The 18,166-nt window shown below is 41.7% G+C and overlaps 2 protein-coding genes across 2 annotated transcripts in view; one reads left to right on the forward strand and one right to left on the reverse strand.

The window, feature by feature from the left end:
- Nucleotides 1–1,120: 1,120 nt before the first annotated feature.
- On the reverse strand, nucleotides 1,121–10,861 carry LOC311135077 (dual oxidase maturation factor 1-like; the record flags this gene model as incomplete). The annotated part of the gene is made up of 7 exons (XM_084168947.1): nucleotides 10,686–10,861; nucleotides 10,222–10,279; nucleotides 9,758–9,892; nucleotides 4,164–4,371; nucleotides 3,477–3,694; nucleotides 3,026–3,219; nucleotides 1,121–1,180 (listed from the first exon to the last, which is right to left on the reverse strand). The coding sequence occupies exons 1-7, from the start codon at nucleotides 10,830–10,832 to the stop codon at nucleotides 1,121–1,123; spliced, it is 1,020 nt and encodes a 339-aa protein (XP_084025073.1). The 5' UTR covers nucleotides 10,833–10,861.
- Nucleotides 10,862–14,501: 3,640 nt separating this feature from the next.
- The window catches only part of LOC311134535 (dual oxidase 2-like), a gene marked incomplete at its 3' end in the record, with an annotated part of 31,601 nt that continues 27,936 nt past the window's right edge, over nucleotides 14,502–18,166 (forward strand). Inside the window, 6 exon segments of the mRNA XM_084168235.1 lie at nucleotides 14,502–14,565; nucleotides 14,724–14,807; nucleotides 14,953–15,117; nucleotides 15,412–15,599; nucleotides 16,908–17,109; nucleotides 18,051–18,166. The exon segment at nucleotides 18,051–18,166 is cut by the window's right edge and continues 51 nt beyond it. Of these exon segments, the coding sequence (XP_084024361.1) occupies nucleotides 14,508–14,565; nucleotides 14,724–14,807; nucleotides 14,953–15,117; nucleotides 15,412–15,599; nucleotides 16,908–17,109; nucleotides 18,051–18,166 (813 nt within the window). The 5' untranslated portion in view covers nucleotides 14,502–14,507.

The raw sequence follows: 18,166 nt of genomic DNA on the forward strand, positions 1-18,166 counted from the left end.
TTGTTTGTTCACACTTCACTCTTGTGTTTATTACACAAGAAAGCACATCAGCAAGACTTGAATACCTGACTCAATTATCTCCAGTAAAATAAAGTGTGTGAATCTCGCACATTTGTGAATTACATTTTTGTACACTATTTGAACATTACATTTAATACAACACATCTGATAATAACCAATTATGGCATTGACAGAGTAGAACACATTTTATATACATTTACATAACGGCAGTAGAGTACAGTAGTACATTAGAGTACAGCAGAGTACTATAGTACAGTAGTACAGTAGTACAGTAGAGTACAGCAGAGTACTATAGTACAGTAGTACAGTGTAGTACAGTAGAGTACAGAAGTACAGTATAGTACACAGTAGTACACAGTAGAGTACAGTAGTACAGTGTAGTACAGTAGAGTACAGAAGTACAGTATAGTACACAGTAGTACACAGTAGAGTACAGTAGAGTACAGTAGTACAGTAGAGTACAGTAGTACAGTATAGTACAGTAGTACAGTATAGTACACAGTAGTACACAGTAGAGTACAGTAGTACAGTATAGTACACAGTAGTACACAGTAGAGTACAGTAGTACAGTATAGTACACAGTAGTACAGTATAGTACAGTAGTACAGTATAGTACACAGTAGTACAGTATAGTACAGTAGTACAGCATAGTACACAGTAGTACAGTATAGTACAGTGTAGTACAGGAGGTCTGTGTAAAGGAGATGCTTGTCTACCAGTAACACTTCCTCCCTTCACCACCTCACAGTGAGACTACAACCCAGGAACTCTGTAAGCGGAAGTCTTGTCAAAGGTTCTCTTTCCATTTCCCCTGAAAAGTGGAACATCCGGTTGTTGAGGACTGGGCAGAGGCTACTGTCTCACATGTGACTGCCCTCCTTGACAACGTTTTAACCAGCTGCGCTGTCGAAAAGCTAGGGATTCAATAGACCTTTCAGGCTGGGGAGTGAGGTTATGAATCCGACTCCGTTACATTGCGACCACCCTTAGCGGAATTGTCAACAACCAGATGCATTCGGTTTTCAGTTATATACTTTTCAGCTGAAAACCGGATGTGGGGAACTCCGCTTATGCATCTTTCTACGGCTGTTACGTTAGGTTACATTGCGATCGACAGCTCCTGGAGTGATGGTTGGTGGCTGTCTTTCTGAATATCATCCTGGAACACATAAGAAGAAGAAAATAACATTATTTACGGTTAAATCAATAATATTTCCCTGTTACTACAGATGTAGGATCTTAATTTGATCACCCTGTTGCAGAAAATGTAAAACTTGTAGTGTATTTGAGGTTTAAAAAGGCTTCTAAAGTTTGTAATTTCCACTTTGAATTTTAAGACTACGAAAATGTCCATTAATTACAAGCCATTCTCATTTACATTTACGTCATTTAGCAGACACACTTATCCAGAGCGACTTACAAATTGGTGCATTCACCTTATAGCCAGTAGTCCAACCACTTAACAATTATTATTATTATTTTATTTATTTTTAATTTACATTTCTTGTTGCTGCAGGATTATTTTCCTGCTGTAGCTAACTGGCTCAAATTAAAATCCTACATCTGTATGTAGCAGAGTTGAAAATAAATTCTGTTTTATTTGTGAAGTTAGCCAAAATAGGTTTAAAACGTGTTGAGTTCATGTTTGACTTTGTATCATATAGTCAGTGGTGGAAAAAGTACTCAATTGTCATACTTGAGTAAAAGTAAAGATACCTTAATAGAAAATGACTCAAGTAAAAGTGAAAGTCAACCAGTAAAATACTACTTGAGTAAAAGTATCTGGTTTTAAATATACTTAAGTATCAGAAGTAAAAGTAAATGCTATAAATCCTTTTAAATTCCTTATATTAAGTAAACCAGATAGCACAATTTTACAGATAGCCAGGGTCACACTCCAACACTCAGACATCATTTACAGATAGCCAGGGTCACACTCCAACACTCAGACATCATTTACAGATAGCCAGGGGAACACTCCAACAGATGAACCATTTGTGTTTAGTGTATACGCCAGATAAGAGGCAGTAGGGATGACCACGTGTTCTCTTCAGAAGTGCGTGAATTCGAAAATGTCTTGTCCTCGCTGCTAAGCATTTGAAATGTGGCGATACTTTTGGGTGTCAGGGAAAATGTATGGGAGTAAAAAGTACATTATTTTCTTGAGGAATGTAGTGAAGTAAAAATAAAAGTTGTAAAAAATATGAATAGTAAAGTACAGATATCCAAAAAACTACTTAAGTAGTACTTTCAAGTATTTTTACTTAAGTACTTTACACCACTGCATATCTCTCTTGCCCCTGGACCAGAGCTAGTGATCGTGATTGTTATAGGGCAACTAAACGAACCCCTGGACCAGAGCTAGTGATCGTGATTGTTAGAGGGCAACTAAACGAACCCCTGGACCAGAGCTAGTGATCGTGATTGTTATAGGGCAACTAAACGAACCCCTGGACCAGAGCTAGTGATCGTGATTGTTAGAGGGCAACTAAACGAACCCCTGGACCAGAGCTAGTGATCGTGATTGTTATAGGGCAACTAAACGAACCCCTGGACCAGAGCTAGTGATCGTGATTGTTAGAGGGCAACTAAACGAACCCCTGGACCAGAGCTAGTGATCGTGATTGTTAGAGGGCAACTAAACGAACCCCTGGACCAGAGCTAGTGATCGTGATTGTTATAGGGCAACTAAACGAACCCCTGGACCAGAGCTAGTGATCGTGATTGTTAGAGGGCAACTAAACGAACCCCTGGACCAGAGCTAGTGATCGTGATTGTTAGAGGGCAACTAAACGAACCCCTGGACCAGAGCTAGTGATCATGATTGTTATAGGGCAACTAAACGAACCCCTGGACCAGAGCTAGTGATCGTGATTGTTATAGGGCAACTAAACGAACCCCTGGACCAGAGCTAGTGATCGTGATTGTTATAGGGCAACTAAACGAACCCCTGGACCAGAGCTAGATTTATATCTACTTCTTCTTATTAAACTGGCAGACTTACCATAGGAAGTACTAAGGTTGTCAAAGGTGTGGTGGTTACGCTTGCCAGGAAGTTGGAGTTCAGGTATCCCTCTCCAAAATAAACATCTTCATCTTCGTCGTTGTCCACCCCGACACTGAAGGCCTCTCGTATCTTCTCAGGGATCAGACAGTCCAGCAGAACCACCAGGATTCCGATGACCAGACACAGAGCACCTGAAAAACAAGATGGATGCCTTTTTAACAAAATGTCCTTTAATATTGTCATTAGTGTGGATAACTTGGCTCTTTCTCAATTCATCTTTCCTTGATTCCTAGAGTCCTTTCTCCTAACCTCCTTCTCAAAACACATATTAGGAGAATGTCCAAGGTCCCTCCCGTTTGAGATGGAGGCTGGGAGAGAGAGGACGCAAGGAATCGAGTTAAGTTGAATTGAGGAAAGAGCCTTGGGCTCTGGTAAACCATTTCCTTACCTGTGGCCAGTGCCAGCCAGAAAGAACCGCTGTACTCTGTCTGGAAGGCTCCGGAGGTGCCTATGGTGAACAGGCAGGTCGGCAGGTTCATGACGGTGGAGAAGGAGGCCATGGAGAAAAAGATGAAGGCGGCGGTGGCCACCATCATGTAGCCGGCGTACAGGATGACAGGCATGGAGAACAGCACGTTGGCTACCAGCCAGCAGCAGAACGCTGTCCTGGGGAGTGGAGACGGCACTTGTTTTAAATTCGGGACGTGTACGTAGAGTCAGACGATTTTAAATGGTTCTGGAATGGCGCTTCACTAACCCCTAACTTTAACCCTTACCCTAACCTAACCCCACCAAACCTTACTCCTAACTTAAACCTTATCATAAATTTGATCTCTAATCCTATGCTTCACTTGGACCTTTGGATCTGGTGGTGGAATGTCCACTACAGACATTTTACATTTTAGTCATTTAGCAGACACTCTTATCCAGAGTTAGTGAGTGCGTACATTATTTTTTAATTTTTCATACTGGCCCCCCGTGGGAATCGAACCCACAACCCTGGTGTTGCAAACGCCATGCTCTACCAACTGAGCTAGATCCCTGCCGGGCAATTCCCTCCCCTACCCTGGACGACGCTGGGCCAATTGTGCACCGCCCCATGAGTCTAGTATGTGTTTAGATCTAGTCAGCTTACCAGAGAGTGGCCGAGGCGTAGCGACCAGAGTATCTATACTGGTAGATGAGGCCACAGGGGTTGTTAAGGGTAAACTTCTCAGCGATATAGAGGATGGGGTTGGGTAGACCTCTCTCTAGGGCATCCTCGTACTCCTCATCGATGGTGTCTTTCCACTCAAACATCTCGTTGTAGTTGATGGTCTCGTTGAGTTGATTCACAGGATTCCCTGCAGGGATAGAGTGGACCATAGAGGACAACGGTGGTTATAATCCGTGCACTTGCAACACACAGGACGAGTTATGTGTCACATAGTCTCTGAAATCCCAGACCTAACGCTACAGCACTGGTAACCTGTCTGTCACGTATGTTTTCAAAACTTTAGCATGCGTCCATCTTTCATATTTATGGGGTACATTTCACACCTTAAGCATTGAATTCAAAATAAAAGAAATTGTAAACATGAAAAAAAAAAAATATATATATATATATATATACATAATATATTCTAAGAAAAGTGAAATAATGGATGTTGTGATCAAAAACAAAAAAATTGAATTTGTAAAATTGTAAACAAAATGAATATCAAAAGAAAAACAAAAAAATGACATCATTCTAATGTCATGCTTGAATAATATAGGACTAGAATGAGATGCAGAAGGCTTTCACTTCTCTTCACAAGGATTGAATGGTTATGGTTATGTATGTGAATAAATAACTGCTATAGCCAGCCACCATCGCGTGTTCGCTCTTCTTTCAAATTACCCGTGAGTTCTATTCTCAAGAGCTTGCGTCCCTCTTCGAATAGTCTATTGGTATAAGAAATGTAAAATAATAATAATAATAATAATATCCAGCAAGCTATTCCTTCTAGTCTAATCTTTTCCTGCATGGGACTCCAAGAGAGGAGCCTTTTTTTTTTACAGAGACAGGTCCGTGCGTATTTCCGCAAGACACAGAGGCTGATGTGGAAAAATGATCACTATGAGTTATTCCAGAGTTTTTGTTGAATCAAGATAGACTTTATTACACAGAGTAACGGAAGCCGAGATGATCTGCAGAGCACCTTCCCTCTCTCTCTCCACTCCCCGTCTATACAGTCACATTCACATACCTCCTAGCTCAAATACCCTCCTCTCTTGGGTTCCCACACCATTATCTTCAGTTTCCCTCTCTCCACCTTCTCCGCCCACTTCCTCAGTCTATGATAGCGGCTACATTTGACTGTCATTCAGTTTAGAAACAATATTATTACAATCACGCCCTTGTCATGCAAAAAAACAATCATGTTCGGTTTTAAACTCTGTTCAACCCCGGCTCACCCTGGCTTGACCTGAAGATTGATTGTTGGTCATGACAGGTCCACACTCAATCTCTCAAATGTACCCAAACCCACTCCTATTCTTCCCCCCAATCATGCTGTAATTACTCATGATTATTCTAAACTCTGTTCAACTCTGGCGCCGCTCTTTCTACTTTGTTTGAGGAGAGATGCATTAGGCAACAGTCTGGTTTCAGTCTCAGATAAGGTAGGACAGCCCTGGATTAGGTAAGAGCGAGCAATTCGGCCGTAGGTCAGATCCCCACTTCACACACACAGTAAAATGAACCAATTAAGTTCTTGCCTAGCAACAGCGAATTCTGACCATATGTTCGTGATTAACTCAGTTTTATCTCATAGTCCACTAAAAAAATTCCCATCAAGGCTAGGAGTTAGAATCTTATTATGCATAACCCATCATTCATCAGTTAAATATAAGACTAATACTACATTTAATGTATTTCCTGAAAGAGGATATATATATTTAGGCGTTTACAGTGCCTTCGGAAAGTATTCAGACCCCTTGACTTTTTCCACATTTTGTTACGTTACAGCCTTATTCTAAAATTGATTAAATTGTATTTTTTTCTCATCAATCTACACACAATACCCCATAATGATGAAGCAAAAACAGTTTTTTTTTGTGAATTTCTTGCAAATGTATGAAACATTTAAAACTGAAATATCACAATTACATAAGTATTCAGAACCTTACTCAGTACTTTGTTGAAGCACCTTTGGCAGCGATTACAGCCTCGAGTCTTCTTGGGTATGACGCTACAAGCTTGGCACACCTGTATTTGGGGAGTTTCTCCCATTCTTCTCTGCAGATCCTCTCAAGCTCTGTCAGGTTGGATGGGGAGCGTCGCTGCACAGCTATTTTCAGGTCTCTCCAGAGATGTTCAATCGGGTTCAAGTTGTTCATCTTTCCCTCGATCCTGACTAGTCTCCCAGTCCCTGCCGCAGAAAAACATCCCCACAGCATATTGCTGCCACCACCATGCTTCACCGTAGGGATGGTGCCAGGTTTCCTCCAGACGTGACACTTGGCATTCAGGCCAAAGAGTTCAATCTTGGTTTCATCAGACCAGAGAATCTTGTTTCTCATGGTCTGAGAGTCCTTTAGGTGCCTTTTGGCAAACTGCAAGCGGGCTGTCATGTGCCTTTATCATAAAGGCCTGATTGGTGGAGCGCTTCAGAGATGGTTGTCCTTCTGGAAAGTTCTCCCATCTCCATAGAGGAACTCTGGAGCTCTGTCAGAGTGACCATCGGGTTCTTGGTCACCTCCCTGACCAAGGCCCTTCTCCCCCGATTGCTCAGTTTGGCCGGGCGGCCAGCTCCAAACTTCTTCCATTTAAGAATGATGGAGGCCATTGTGTTCTTGGGGATCTTCAATGCTGCAGACATTTTTTGGTACCCTTCCCCAGATCTGTGCCTTGACACAATCCTGTCTCGGAGCTCTACAGAACAATTCCTTCGACCTCATGGCTTGGTTTTTGCTCTGACATGCACTGTCAACTGTGGGACCTTATATAGACAGGTGTGTGCCTTTCCAAATCATGTCCAATCAATTGAATTTATCACAGGGGGACTCCAAACAAGTTGTAGAAACATCTCAAGGATGATCAATGGAAACAGGATGCACCTGAGCTCAATTTCGAGTCTCATAGCAAAGGGTCTGAATACTTATGTAAATAAGGTATTTCTGTTTTTTACTTTATAATACATTTTCAAAAATTTCTAAAAACCTGTTTTCGTTTTGTCATTATGGGGTATTGTGTGTAAATTGATGAGGAAATGTTTGTATTTAATCAATTTTAGAATAAGGCTGAAACGTAACAAAATGTGGAAAAAGTCAACGGGTCTGAATACTTTTCCGAATGCACTGTATGTCAATCTTGAACAGGATGATATATTTTGAATGCAATTTGAATGGAATTGATGGAGAGAGAGAGAGAAAGACTGCTCGAGCGTGCACTGATTTAAAGCAATGATATATGAGTGTTTTTAAAACTCTGCAGCTGCATTTTAAAACAAATAATCTTTACAATAAAAAAATAAGGTGACCCCTGAAATCCAGATGGAGATGTGTAAATTAGACGCGCATAAAAATAGGTTACCATGAGGAGATGAGAGGTGTACATACTCACTCACTCACCTGTACTGTAGGCATACTATAGGCTGTGTGTATAATGCACGTGTGATTTAAGACAATCCACAGCTACAAAAGTATTCATCCCCCTTTTGGCGTTTTTTTTTCTATTTTGTTGCATTACAACCTGTAATTTAAATGGATTTTTATTTGGATTTCATGTAATGGTCGTACACAAAATAGTCCAAATTGGTGAAGTGAAATGAAAATAATAACTTGTTTCAAAGAATTTGAAAAAATAAATAACGGAAATGTGGTGCGTGCATATGTATTCACCCCCTTTGCTATGAAGCCCCTAAATAAGATCTGGTGCAACCAATTACCTTCAGAAGTCACATAATTAGTTAAATAAAGTCCACCTCTGTGCAATCTAAGTGTCACATGATCTGTCACATGATCTCAGTATATATACACCTGTTCTGAAAGGCCCCAGAGTCTGCAACACCACTAAGCGGCACCATGAAGACCAAGGAGCTCTCCAAACAGGTCAGGGACAAAGTTGTGGAGAAGTACAGATCAGGGTTGGGTTATAAAGAAATATCAGAAACTTTGAACATCCCACGGTGCACCATTAAATCCATTATAAAAAAATTGAAAGAATATGGCACCACAACAAACCTGCCAAGAGGGGGCCCCCCACCAAAACTCACGGACCAGGCAAGGAGGGCATTAATCAGAGAGGCAACAAAGAGACCAAAGATAACCCTGAAGGAGCTCCAAAGCTCCACAGCGGAGATTGGAGTATCTGTCCATAGGACCACTTTAAGCCGTACACTCCACAGAGGTGGGCATTACGGAAGAGTGACCAGAAAAAAGCCATTGCTTATAGAAAAAAATAAGCAAACACGTTTGGTGTTCGCCAAAAGCCATGTGGGAGACTCCCCAAACATATGGAAGAAGGTACTCTGGTCAGATGAGACTAAAATTGAGTTTTTTGGCCATCAAGGAAAACGCTATGTCTGGCGCTAACCCAACACCTCTCATCACCCCGAGAACACCATCCTCACAGTGAAGCATGGTGGTGGCAGCATCATGCTGTGGGGAAGTTTTTCATCGGCAGGGACTGGGAAACTGGTCAGAATTGAAGGAATGATAGATGGCGCTAAATACAGGGGAAATTCTTGAGGGAAAACTGTTTCAGTCTTCGGGAGATTTGAGACTGGGACGGAGGTTCACCTTCCAGCCGGACAATGACCCTAAGCATACTGCTAAAGCAACACTCAAGTGTTTTAAGGGGAAACATTTAAATGTCTTGGAATGGCCTAGTCAAAGCCCAGACCTCAATCCAATTGAGAATCTGTGGTATGACTTAAAGATTGCTGTACACCAGCGGAACCCATCCAACTTGAAGGAGCTGGAGCAGTTTTGCCTTGAAGAATGGGCAAATATCCCAGTGGCTAGATGTGCCAAGCTTATAGAGACATACCCCAAGAGACTTGCAGCTGTAATTGCTGCAAAAGGTGGCTCTACAAAGTATTGACTTTGGGGGCGTGAATAGTTATGCACGCTCAAGTTTTCTGTTTTTTTGTCTTATTTCTTGTTTGTTTCACAATAAAACATATTTTGCATCTTCAAAGTGGTAGGCATGTTGTGTAAATCAAATGAAACAAACCCCCCAAAAATCCATTTTAATTCCAGGTTGTAAGGCAACAAAATAGGAAAAATGCCAAGGGGGGTGAATACTTTCGCAAGCCACTGTATTTTCTAAAAGAAGATAATGATTCTCTGTGGCTAAATCTCTCTCTGGTGTAGTATTTTCAATGATTTTATTTATTTATGTATAGACAGGAGTACCCTAATTATTTAAATTTACATTTACGTCATTTAGCAGACGCTCTTATCCAGAGCGACTTACAGTTAGTGAGTGCATACATTATTTTTTATACTGGCCCCCCATGGGAATCAAACCCATAACCCTAGCGTTGCAAACGCCATGCTCTACCAACTGAGCTACATCCCTGGTCTATGAGTTTGTCATATTTATTTCAATGTACTTTTGGGTCAGCTTAGCTTCCCCTAGCCTATTGGACGCACCACCTATGGTTTACCAGGCTCACCTCAAAGTAATGTTGATGCAATACAGTCCCACATGCAATAATAACAAACCATGTTATGTTCTCATTCTGTGTCTGCTGGGCTCACCTTTTAAAGTAATGTTAATACCATACAGTCCTACATGCAGTCCCACCTCAGCGTTCACCTCCTCACTGCTGAAGGACTTGTAGGTGGCGTTGGTTGTGGTTCTGGCCTCAGCCCAGTCACTGGTGAAATTCAGCGCTGAGATGAGATGAGATTGGGGAGTCAATAGTAAAAAAGGACGACAATACAATGCTTTTTTTGTTGTTGTTGTTGTTGGAACTACTTTATAGCTGTTGATTATCATTTTTTTGGGATGTGCGTTTACTGTGAAATAATCAACACCATTTCGACCAATCAGAAATCGAGTAGCCTATTCAACAATTCTTTACATTACATTACAGTCCCGTGGTATAAAATAAATATGAATATGTGGAGTTCAAAAGTCTAGTATAGTGTGCAAAAGACTGCCAGGCATTGCAAGTGTTGCAATAGATGTGATGTGAAATTGAAAGCAGCTAGGTACTTACCTACTATTACAACGCCTATGAATAAACTGATGACGATTCTGAACATCCAGAACAGTCTCTAGAATAGAGGGTTTGAGGACACAAGTCAGGTCATGAAACATATACCTATCTTCACTGACTGACAGACTGGCTATAATAAATTATAGTTTTATTAAGCCATTTGATCTTAATCACATTCCAAGGGGCAATAATCTGTTTAAGTCAATGTGTATCGACGTTGAGCAATTGTATTATCTAATCATGGGCTACAGTAGGTATATGGAGTCATATTAGTGCCAAAATAAATGGAATCTGAAGATTACATTTCTGTTGCCATTAATACTACTCCATTGTTAGGTTGCACCAGTTGGTTGTAAAGTGGTTATCCCACTGGCTATAAGGTGAATGCACCTATTTGTAAGTCGCTCTGGATAAGAGCATCTGCTAAATGACGTAAATGTAAATGATGTAAATGTTATACGCACCGATTTGCCTCTGATACCTGGCAGAATGAGAAGGAAGCTGACCATGAGGACCAGGAAGACCAGGATAATGGTGAGGAGGTGGGTGCTGAAGATAAAGGAGGTTCTTTGTAGGGGGTAGAATGGGTAAATGCCATCGTAGAAAGTCATCTTTCCTCAGGATCTCTGGGGCTGAGAGCAGACAGCGTGACAGAAGAGACAGTGTTAGTGTGGAGAGCAGGGTGTTTCAGTAACTGTCTAAAGATCCAGAGATAGGAGATACATTGGGTCAGCAGTTACTTACTCTACACCGGGGAATTGGAATGTTACATCATTTCCTACAAAGTTAAACTTAAGTAAAAAATTACTTAAAGATGCACTCCAGGGGCCGGCTGCACCAGTTGGGCGTAAAAAAAAATTTGTTTTAAATGCTAGGTCGGCGTAGATACGTCCGACTTTGGGATCAGAGTTTACACCTGTTGCGCCAACCAAAAATAAGACTAGTCGTAGCTAAATCCGGCATAAGCAATGGGCGTTCATGAGATTTGATGCTTCATAAGGATGGTTGCTAGGCAGCGCAGCCTCCGTTACTAGGCTGTTACCATCCTCATGGCAGTTCTAAACTTTGCGAGGCATGTCCCATCACTTCACAAAGCCCACCACTAAGCATGCACGTTTTCATAACCACAACTGGATGGATCAATCAATAATTACTGTGGGAATGAATATCACTGAATGATGAACACATTGCCGTGTGTGGTCAACTATAATTTCAGCACCGTTATGATTAGGACAGCGTTATCGCGCTGCTTTGGGGCAAGCGTGGGGATTCGTCATGATAAATCAATCAATGTCCGATTTTTGTTTCACGGAATCTCCGTTTGGATATTTGGTTACAATTACGCTGGGAAAAAGTTAGCCAAATTGAGGTGAGTGTTCATGATGATCATCTTTAGTCTAGTTTGCTCGTCTAACAGTGTTATCAGAACGTTTTGCTAGCATGTTAGCCTACGCTAGCCTATTATAACAGGTGGATTATTTAGCTCTTCACTCGCGTAGTAGCCTAAGCTATATTATCCTAACTAAAAGCCCTCGACTTGTCTGATAATCAATCAATGTGATTTTGTTTCACTAACTCTCCTTCTGTATATTTGGTTGCTTGATCTCTGACTGGGCAAATAAGTGGAGGTGGCAGCTCATTTATTAGTTTGCTAATATCTGATCAGACACATTTATAACGCTTTAATGTAGCATAAATCAAATGTATTTTTTTTCGCTAATGACTCGCGCATAGGCACCTAGAAAAGCCAGCGGAGGTTGTGAAATATGAACAGGAGACTCACATCCTTTTGAAAATATAGATTGCTATTATTTTCTGCTGTGCATATCATGAAACAAGATAGTCCTCTGTAGCTCAGTTGGTAGAGCATGGCGCTTGTAACGCCAGGGTAGTGGGTTCGATCCCCGGGACCACCCATACGTAAAAATGTATGCCCTCATGACTGTAAGTTGCTTTGGATAAAAGCGTCTGCTAAATTGCATTTTTCTTTTCTTTTTTCTTTACCATACGTAAATTTACTTTTACGACCAGCTGGTGCAACAGGTATAACTTTTAGGTCCTGCGTAAAGCACATTTTACGTCGGGATGTAGAGTTACGACCCACTTACGACCAGCTGGTGCAACCAGCCCCAGGATCTTAAGCACAACAAATTGAATTCGTAACATATCATACGAATATGATGACGTAGTATACAATTGGATGACCTAGTACACAATTTGATGACCTAGTACACAAAAAACCAGGTACCACTTTCAAAACTACAGGCTGAAATTATACAAAATTTTTAGAGTGTATCTTTAACCCAATGAGTCCCACCGCGACTCCGGCGCGATTTGAACTTCTAACCGCTTTTAAATATGGTGTGTTTTAGACTTCTGGGTTGTACCATTGGATCCGTCTATTTCTTCTGCGTCCGTTCGTACCAACCATCAGTCTGTATCATTAACGGGGGCTGAGCTAGAGCGGTGTTTGTGAGACAAGGGCTGGGTCTTTTTACAAATAGTTTGAGCTACAAACTATGAAAAGCTATCTATGAAAAGCTGAGACTTTCATGAACACACATTCAAACTTCACAAGAGTCGTTAGAAGTTAAGGGGTTCTTCTAATCCCAGGACATAGTGTCTATAATACTTTAATAAGCTCACATCCCTATATTGGACACAACTACCTCATCCCTATATTGTTATTTATTTTGCTCTTTTGTACCCCAGTATCTCTATTTGCACATAATCTCTTGCACATCTAGCATTCCAGTGTTAATACTAATTGTAATTATTTTGCACTATAGCCTATTTATTGCCTTACCTCCATAACTTGCTACATTTGCACACACTGTATATATATTTTCTGTTGTATTTTATGACCTTATGTTTTTTTTACCCCATATGTAACTCTGTGTTGTTGTTTTTATCACACTGATTTGCTTTATCTTGGCCAGGTCGCAGTTGTAAATGAGAACTTGTTCTCAACTGGCTTACCTGGTTAAATAAAGGTGAAATAAAAAACATATAAAAAAACATAGTTGCATTTCTGTACTTACAGCATTCATATAAATTCATTTTTATTAGGTTTTTGCTTCTTCTTTTTTTTTTGTCAATAAAACTCATGAATGCAACAGTTTGTGCCAAATTGTTTTGTGTTCTCCTTGAAGCCCTGGTTGCCCTGAAAAGAAGGCTTAATATTTGGTTTGGACATGCAGATAAATGAAAGTCAGATAAATGAAATGCCGATTTTTGCTGTGGTCTCAGGACTGTAAAGTAAAATGCATAATTATATCACTTAAAGAAAGTATTTATTTCTGAATCAAGACAAAATCATTTTTACTTGAACATACACTCATTTTATACAAAATGCTTTAAGAAACCACTCTGTTGAGACTAAGAGCACATTCAAACTAAACAGAGTACTGGTACAGTAAGGTTAATGGGTACAGTAAGTGAATACTTTTGCACTCAAGTTTACCCTCCCTGGCAAACTATGATGGACAAAGACCCATCTCAAATTAGACCATGCAGGTTTGTAAGCAACAAACATATAAAAAAAAGCAAACAAACAAACAAAAATCGAACTCCATCTCCCTCTGAATCATCATAATACACCAGTATTCCTGTCATGCATAATAAGTATGCTTAAAATAATGCTCACCTGAAAGTGCAAAAAAAAAAGTAGCCCACCAGATCAAGACAGAGGCAGAAAGATGAAAATAACGAATGCAACACACAAAGGCGAGAGACTTATTTTATACCCGGCACGTCTTTTGTGTATCTATAGGGGTTGCATTGATTGGTATTTCTTGGTGACAGAGGTGTGTGACCCGGTGACGACTATTCCTACAAGGAAACAAAATGTGTCAGTCTATTATGAGAACTTGGGTCATCGACACTGTTGGCTATTCTTCTCTGGATCACTATTTCGCTCACCTGGATTTTTCGTAACTCCGGGTCTTCAGTGCGCATGACATTTCATCCTCAAAATTGGGTATGTTTCCACCGTTTTTTATTAAATTAACATTTCCTGTTTAAAACCTTTATTTAGTGTTGTTTCGTCCATACAACGTGTACAACCTCTTTATATGTGTCAGTCACAATTTAATTATATAAGTTATTAAAGCACTGCTACTCACATTGATTTTACGCATTATAAAACGTATTAGGTTATATCGCATTTATTTAAACCCGATGTGTTTCTACTTTCCTCGCCCTTTCCACACCAGTTGGCTACACCTCGACAACTCTTGACCGTCTTGGAGTGGGTCTCTGCGTGCTGAGGTGAATCTCTCGCGTCAATGGATTTGCGTAAACTGATCTGGACACTGCTAGCAGTGCTTGCCTTTATCGTTCAACGTAAGTAGCTTTGTAACTAGTTACTTATTTCGTGTTATCTATGTACGACTAGTAAAACCCACGGACAATTCATAACCTTTGATAAATAACTATTATAAAAGTCCTGAGTTTGAGGATCACACTAAAATGACCGTCAATCTATACATTCACCTGTGCAGATTCTCAGTCCAAAGTCGCCTGGGAAGTCCAACGATATGACGGCTGGTATAACAACTTAGCCTATCACAGTCGAGGTGCTGTTGGTACGTTTCTCACAAAATCTTAACCTTTAACTTACAATATTACATATTTGAAATATGAACATTTAAAGATATAGTATGCGTTTATAGAAAGCCATATGTTGTATTGTTTGCTTGATGACGAGGAACTCCTCTGTCCCGCGTGCAGGTTCCTCCCTGGTGCGCCTCCTGCCCGCGCGCTACTCTGACGGTGTGCTCCAGCCGCTCCAGGAGCCTCAGCTCCCCAACCCGCGCAGGGTCAGCGATGTGACGGCCAGGGGGCCCTCGGGCCTGCCCTCTGCACACAACCGGACCGTACTCTCTGTGTTCTTCGGTAAGTTTACACTGGAATATCATCTGACTCTTTATTATTCATTCAGACTCATTCAGGAGATATTGTTTCAGTTTAAAACGAAGTCTATATTGTGAAATGAACCTCAGCAAATGCTTGGAGGTTGTCATAGCCACCCCCTAAATGAGTGACCAGTAAAGGAATCTTAGTAGCCTACAACCTCGTAACCTGGCAACCTCGTAACCTGGCAACCTCGTCAAAAGGATTGGAAAGGTATTAGAATAGATTGACAGTAGCAGGGACCCAAATTGCAGTATTTCTCCTCTGCCTGTCCAGGGTACCATGTAGTATTTGAGATCCTGGACTCCCGTCCTCCCGGCTGTCCTCCGGAGTTTATGCACATCCCTGTCCCAGAGGGAGACCCAGTCTTCGACCCCAACCGTACCGGCCGGGTCCTGCTGCCGTTCCAGAGGGGGCCCTGGGAAAAACACTCCAGCCAGAGCCCCAATAACCCCCGCACACAGGTAATAACCCCCGCACACAGGTAATAACCCCCGCACACAGGTAATAACCCCCGCACACTGGTAATAACCCCCGCACACAGGTAATAACCCCCGCACACAGGTAATAACCCCCGCACACAGGTAATAACCCCCACACACTGGTAATAACCCCCGCACACAGGTAATAACCCCCGCACACAGGTAATAACCCCCACACACAGGTAATAACCCCCGCACACAGGTAATAACCCCCACACACAGGTAATAACCCTTGCACACAGGTAATAACCCCCGCACACTGGTAATAACCCCCGCACACAGGTAATAACCCTTGCACACAGGTAATAACCCTTGCACACAGGTAATAACCCTTGCACACAGGTAATAACCCTATCACACAGGTAATAACCCCCACACACAGGTAATAACCCCCGCACACAGGTAATAACCCCCGCACACAGGTAATAACCCTTGCACACAGGTAATAACCCTTGCACACAGGTAATAACCCTATCACACAGGTAATAACCCTTGCACACAGGTAATAACCCTATCACACAGGTAATAACCCTATCACACTGGTACTATAGCAGACGCTTAGTGAGTGTATACATTCTTAGTATGTGTCTGTCATCCCTGTGGGAGTGAACCCATGACCTTTGCATTGCTAATGCCACGCTCTAAGTAACTGAGCAACACAGGTAATATAATGATATACTGTACTGTATAGACCGATTAGCAGACAGTATTATCCAAAGCAACTTACAGTAGAATTAGTGCATACATGTTTAGGATAATAATAATATGCCACTTAGCAGACGCTTTTATCCAACGCGACTTACATTTTTACGTATGGGGTGGTCCCGGGGATCGAACCCACTACCCTGGCGTTACAAGCGCCGTGCTCTACCAATTGAGCTACAGAGGATGAGTATGTGATCCCTGAGGAAGTTGAACCCACGACGTTGGTGGTGCTAGTGCCACGCCCTTATCAAGTGAGCCAGACAGGAGCATAATGCCTATAAGGTCAGCTGGGTCAGTCTGTTGGACCATGATGCAACAGTAATACAGCAGACTCCCCATCAGATAAACTCGGAGCCCTAGAAGCCTACAGCAACACTGTCCCAAGTGTTATACCCCAAATGAAAAACCTTATTATGTTCTATCTGTAGATGCGCTATGTCATGTTATGTCATGTCATGTTATGTCATGTCATGTTATGTTACATTTCACTGCACCTATCTGGTGTATGTGATAATAAAACATATTTTTTTATTCAAAAAAAAAAAAAAAAAGTGATGTAATGTTATGTGGCGCTATGGACTGTAGGTGAACCTGGTGACAGCGTGGCTGGACGGCAGCTCTATCTACGGCCCGTCTAGTTCCTGGTCTGACGCCCTGAGGAGTTTCTCTGGAGGGCTCCTAGCCTCGGGCGAGCAGTGGGACATGCCCAAGCGGATGGGGGGCAGTAACCTGATGTGGAGCGCTGCTGATCCCTCCACGGGTCAGCATGGACCTGAGGGACTCTATGGTGAGAGATGCTGCTTGTTGTTGTCTTCTTCTTCTTCTTCTTCTTCTCGCTCTTCTTCTTCTTCTTCTTCTTCTTCTTCTTCTCACCAATTTTGAGATCTACAATAGTTTTTTTTTTTTTTTGGCATTTAGCAGACGCTCTTATCCAGAGCGACTTACAGGAGCAATTAGGGTTAAGTGCCTTGCTCAAGGGCACATCGACAGATTTTTCACCTAGTCGGCTCGGGGATTAGAACCAGCAACCTTTCGGTTACTGGCACAACGCTCTTACCCACTAAGCTACCTGCCGCCCTAGTAGGAGGCGCACCCATAGTTGCCCTGGTGACAACAGAGATACTCCTGCATCACTGTCTGTCTCACGTAAAACCACACCTTTGACAAAACCAGCTACAAAACATTGGAATTTAAAAAGCTGTGCAATATTCTCTGAGGATTTAGTGGTGAACAACGATGGACTTTATACAATAAAGCTACATAATGCCAGCCTTATCTGACTAGACTCCTCACTAATACCTGAAGAATGAAGACAAGGAAGCACCAACAATACCTGCATGTATTGTGTAAAGGAGATAAAGATATCAACACCAAGATATAGACACCTTTAGAGAATATAAATATATGAAAACATCCTGCTCCTCACGAGCTGGGCGTGACGCCACATCACTCCTACATCGGCATTTTTAAGTAATATAAAGATATTATTGGCACCTTTAAGAGATATAAAGATATCGGCATCTGTAAAGAAATACTGAAAATACTTTAGTTTCAGGACAGTTATCACTGCTTATAAATATTTATATACCAGGATAAGGGTCAATTCCATTTCCATTCAGTCAATTGATGGATTTTCAAATGGAATTGACCCCAACCCTGGTATACAGTCGATACTGCAGTTCCAAACATTCTGACCCTTCTGTTTCTCTTTGTTCTTCAACCCTCCAGAGTTGGGGAACGCCTGGGGCAACGAGAATGTGTTCACCATGGCCGAGGGGGTCGTGTGGTTTCGCTACCACAATTACATCGCCTCCCAGCTGCGTGAGAAACACCCGTCGTGGTCG

This window comes from Coregonus lavaretus (assembly GCF_964263955.1).
Source record: "Coregonus lavaretus genome assembly, chromosome: 9".
Classification (NCBI taxonomy): domain Eukaryota; kingdom Metazoa; phylum Chordata; class Actinopteri; order Salmoniformes; family Salmonidae; genus Coregonus; species Coregonus lavaretus.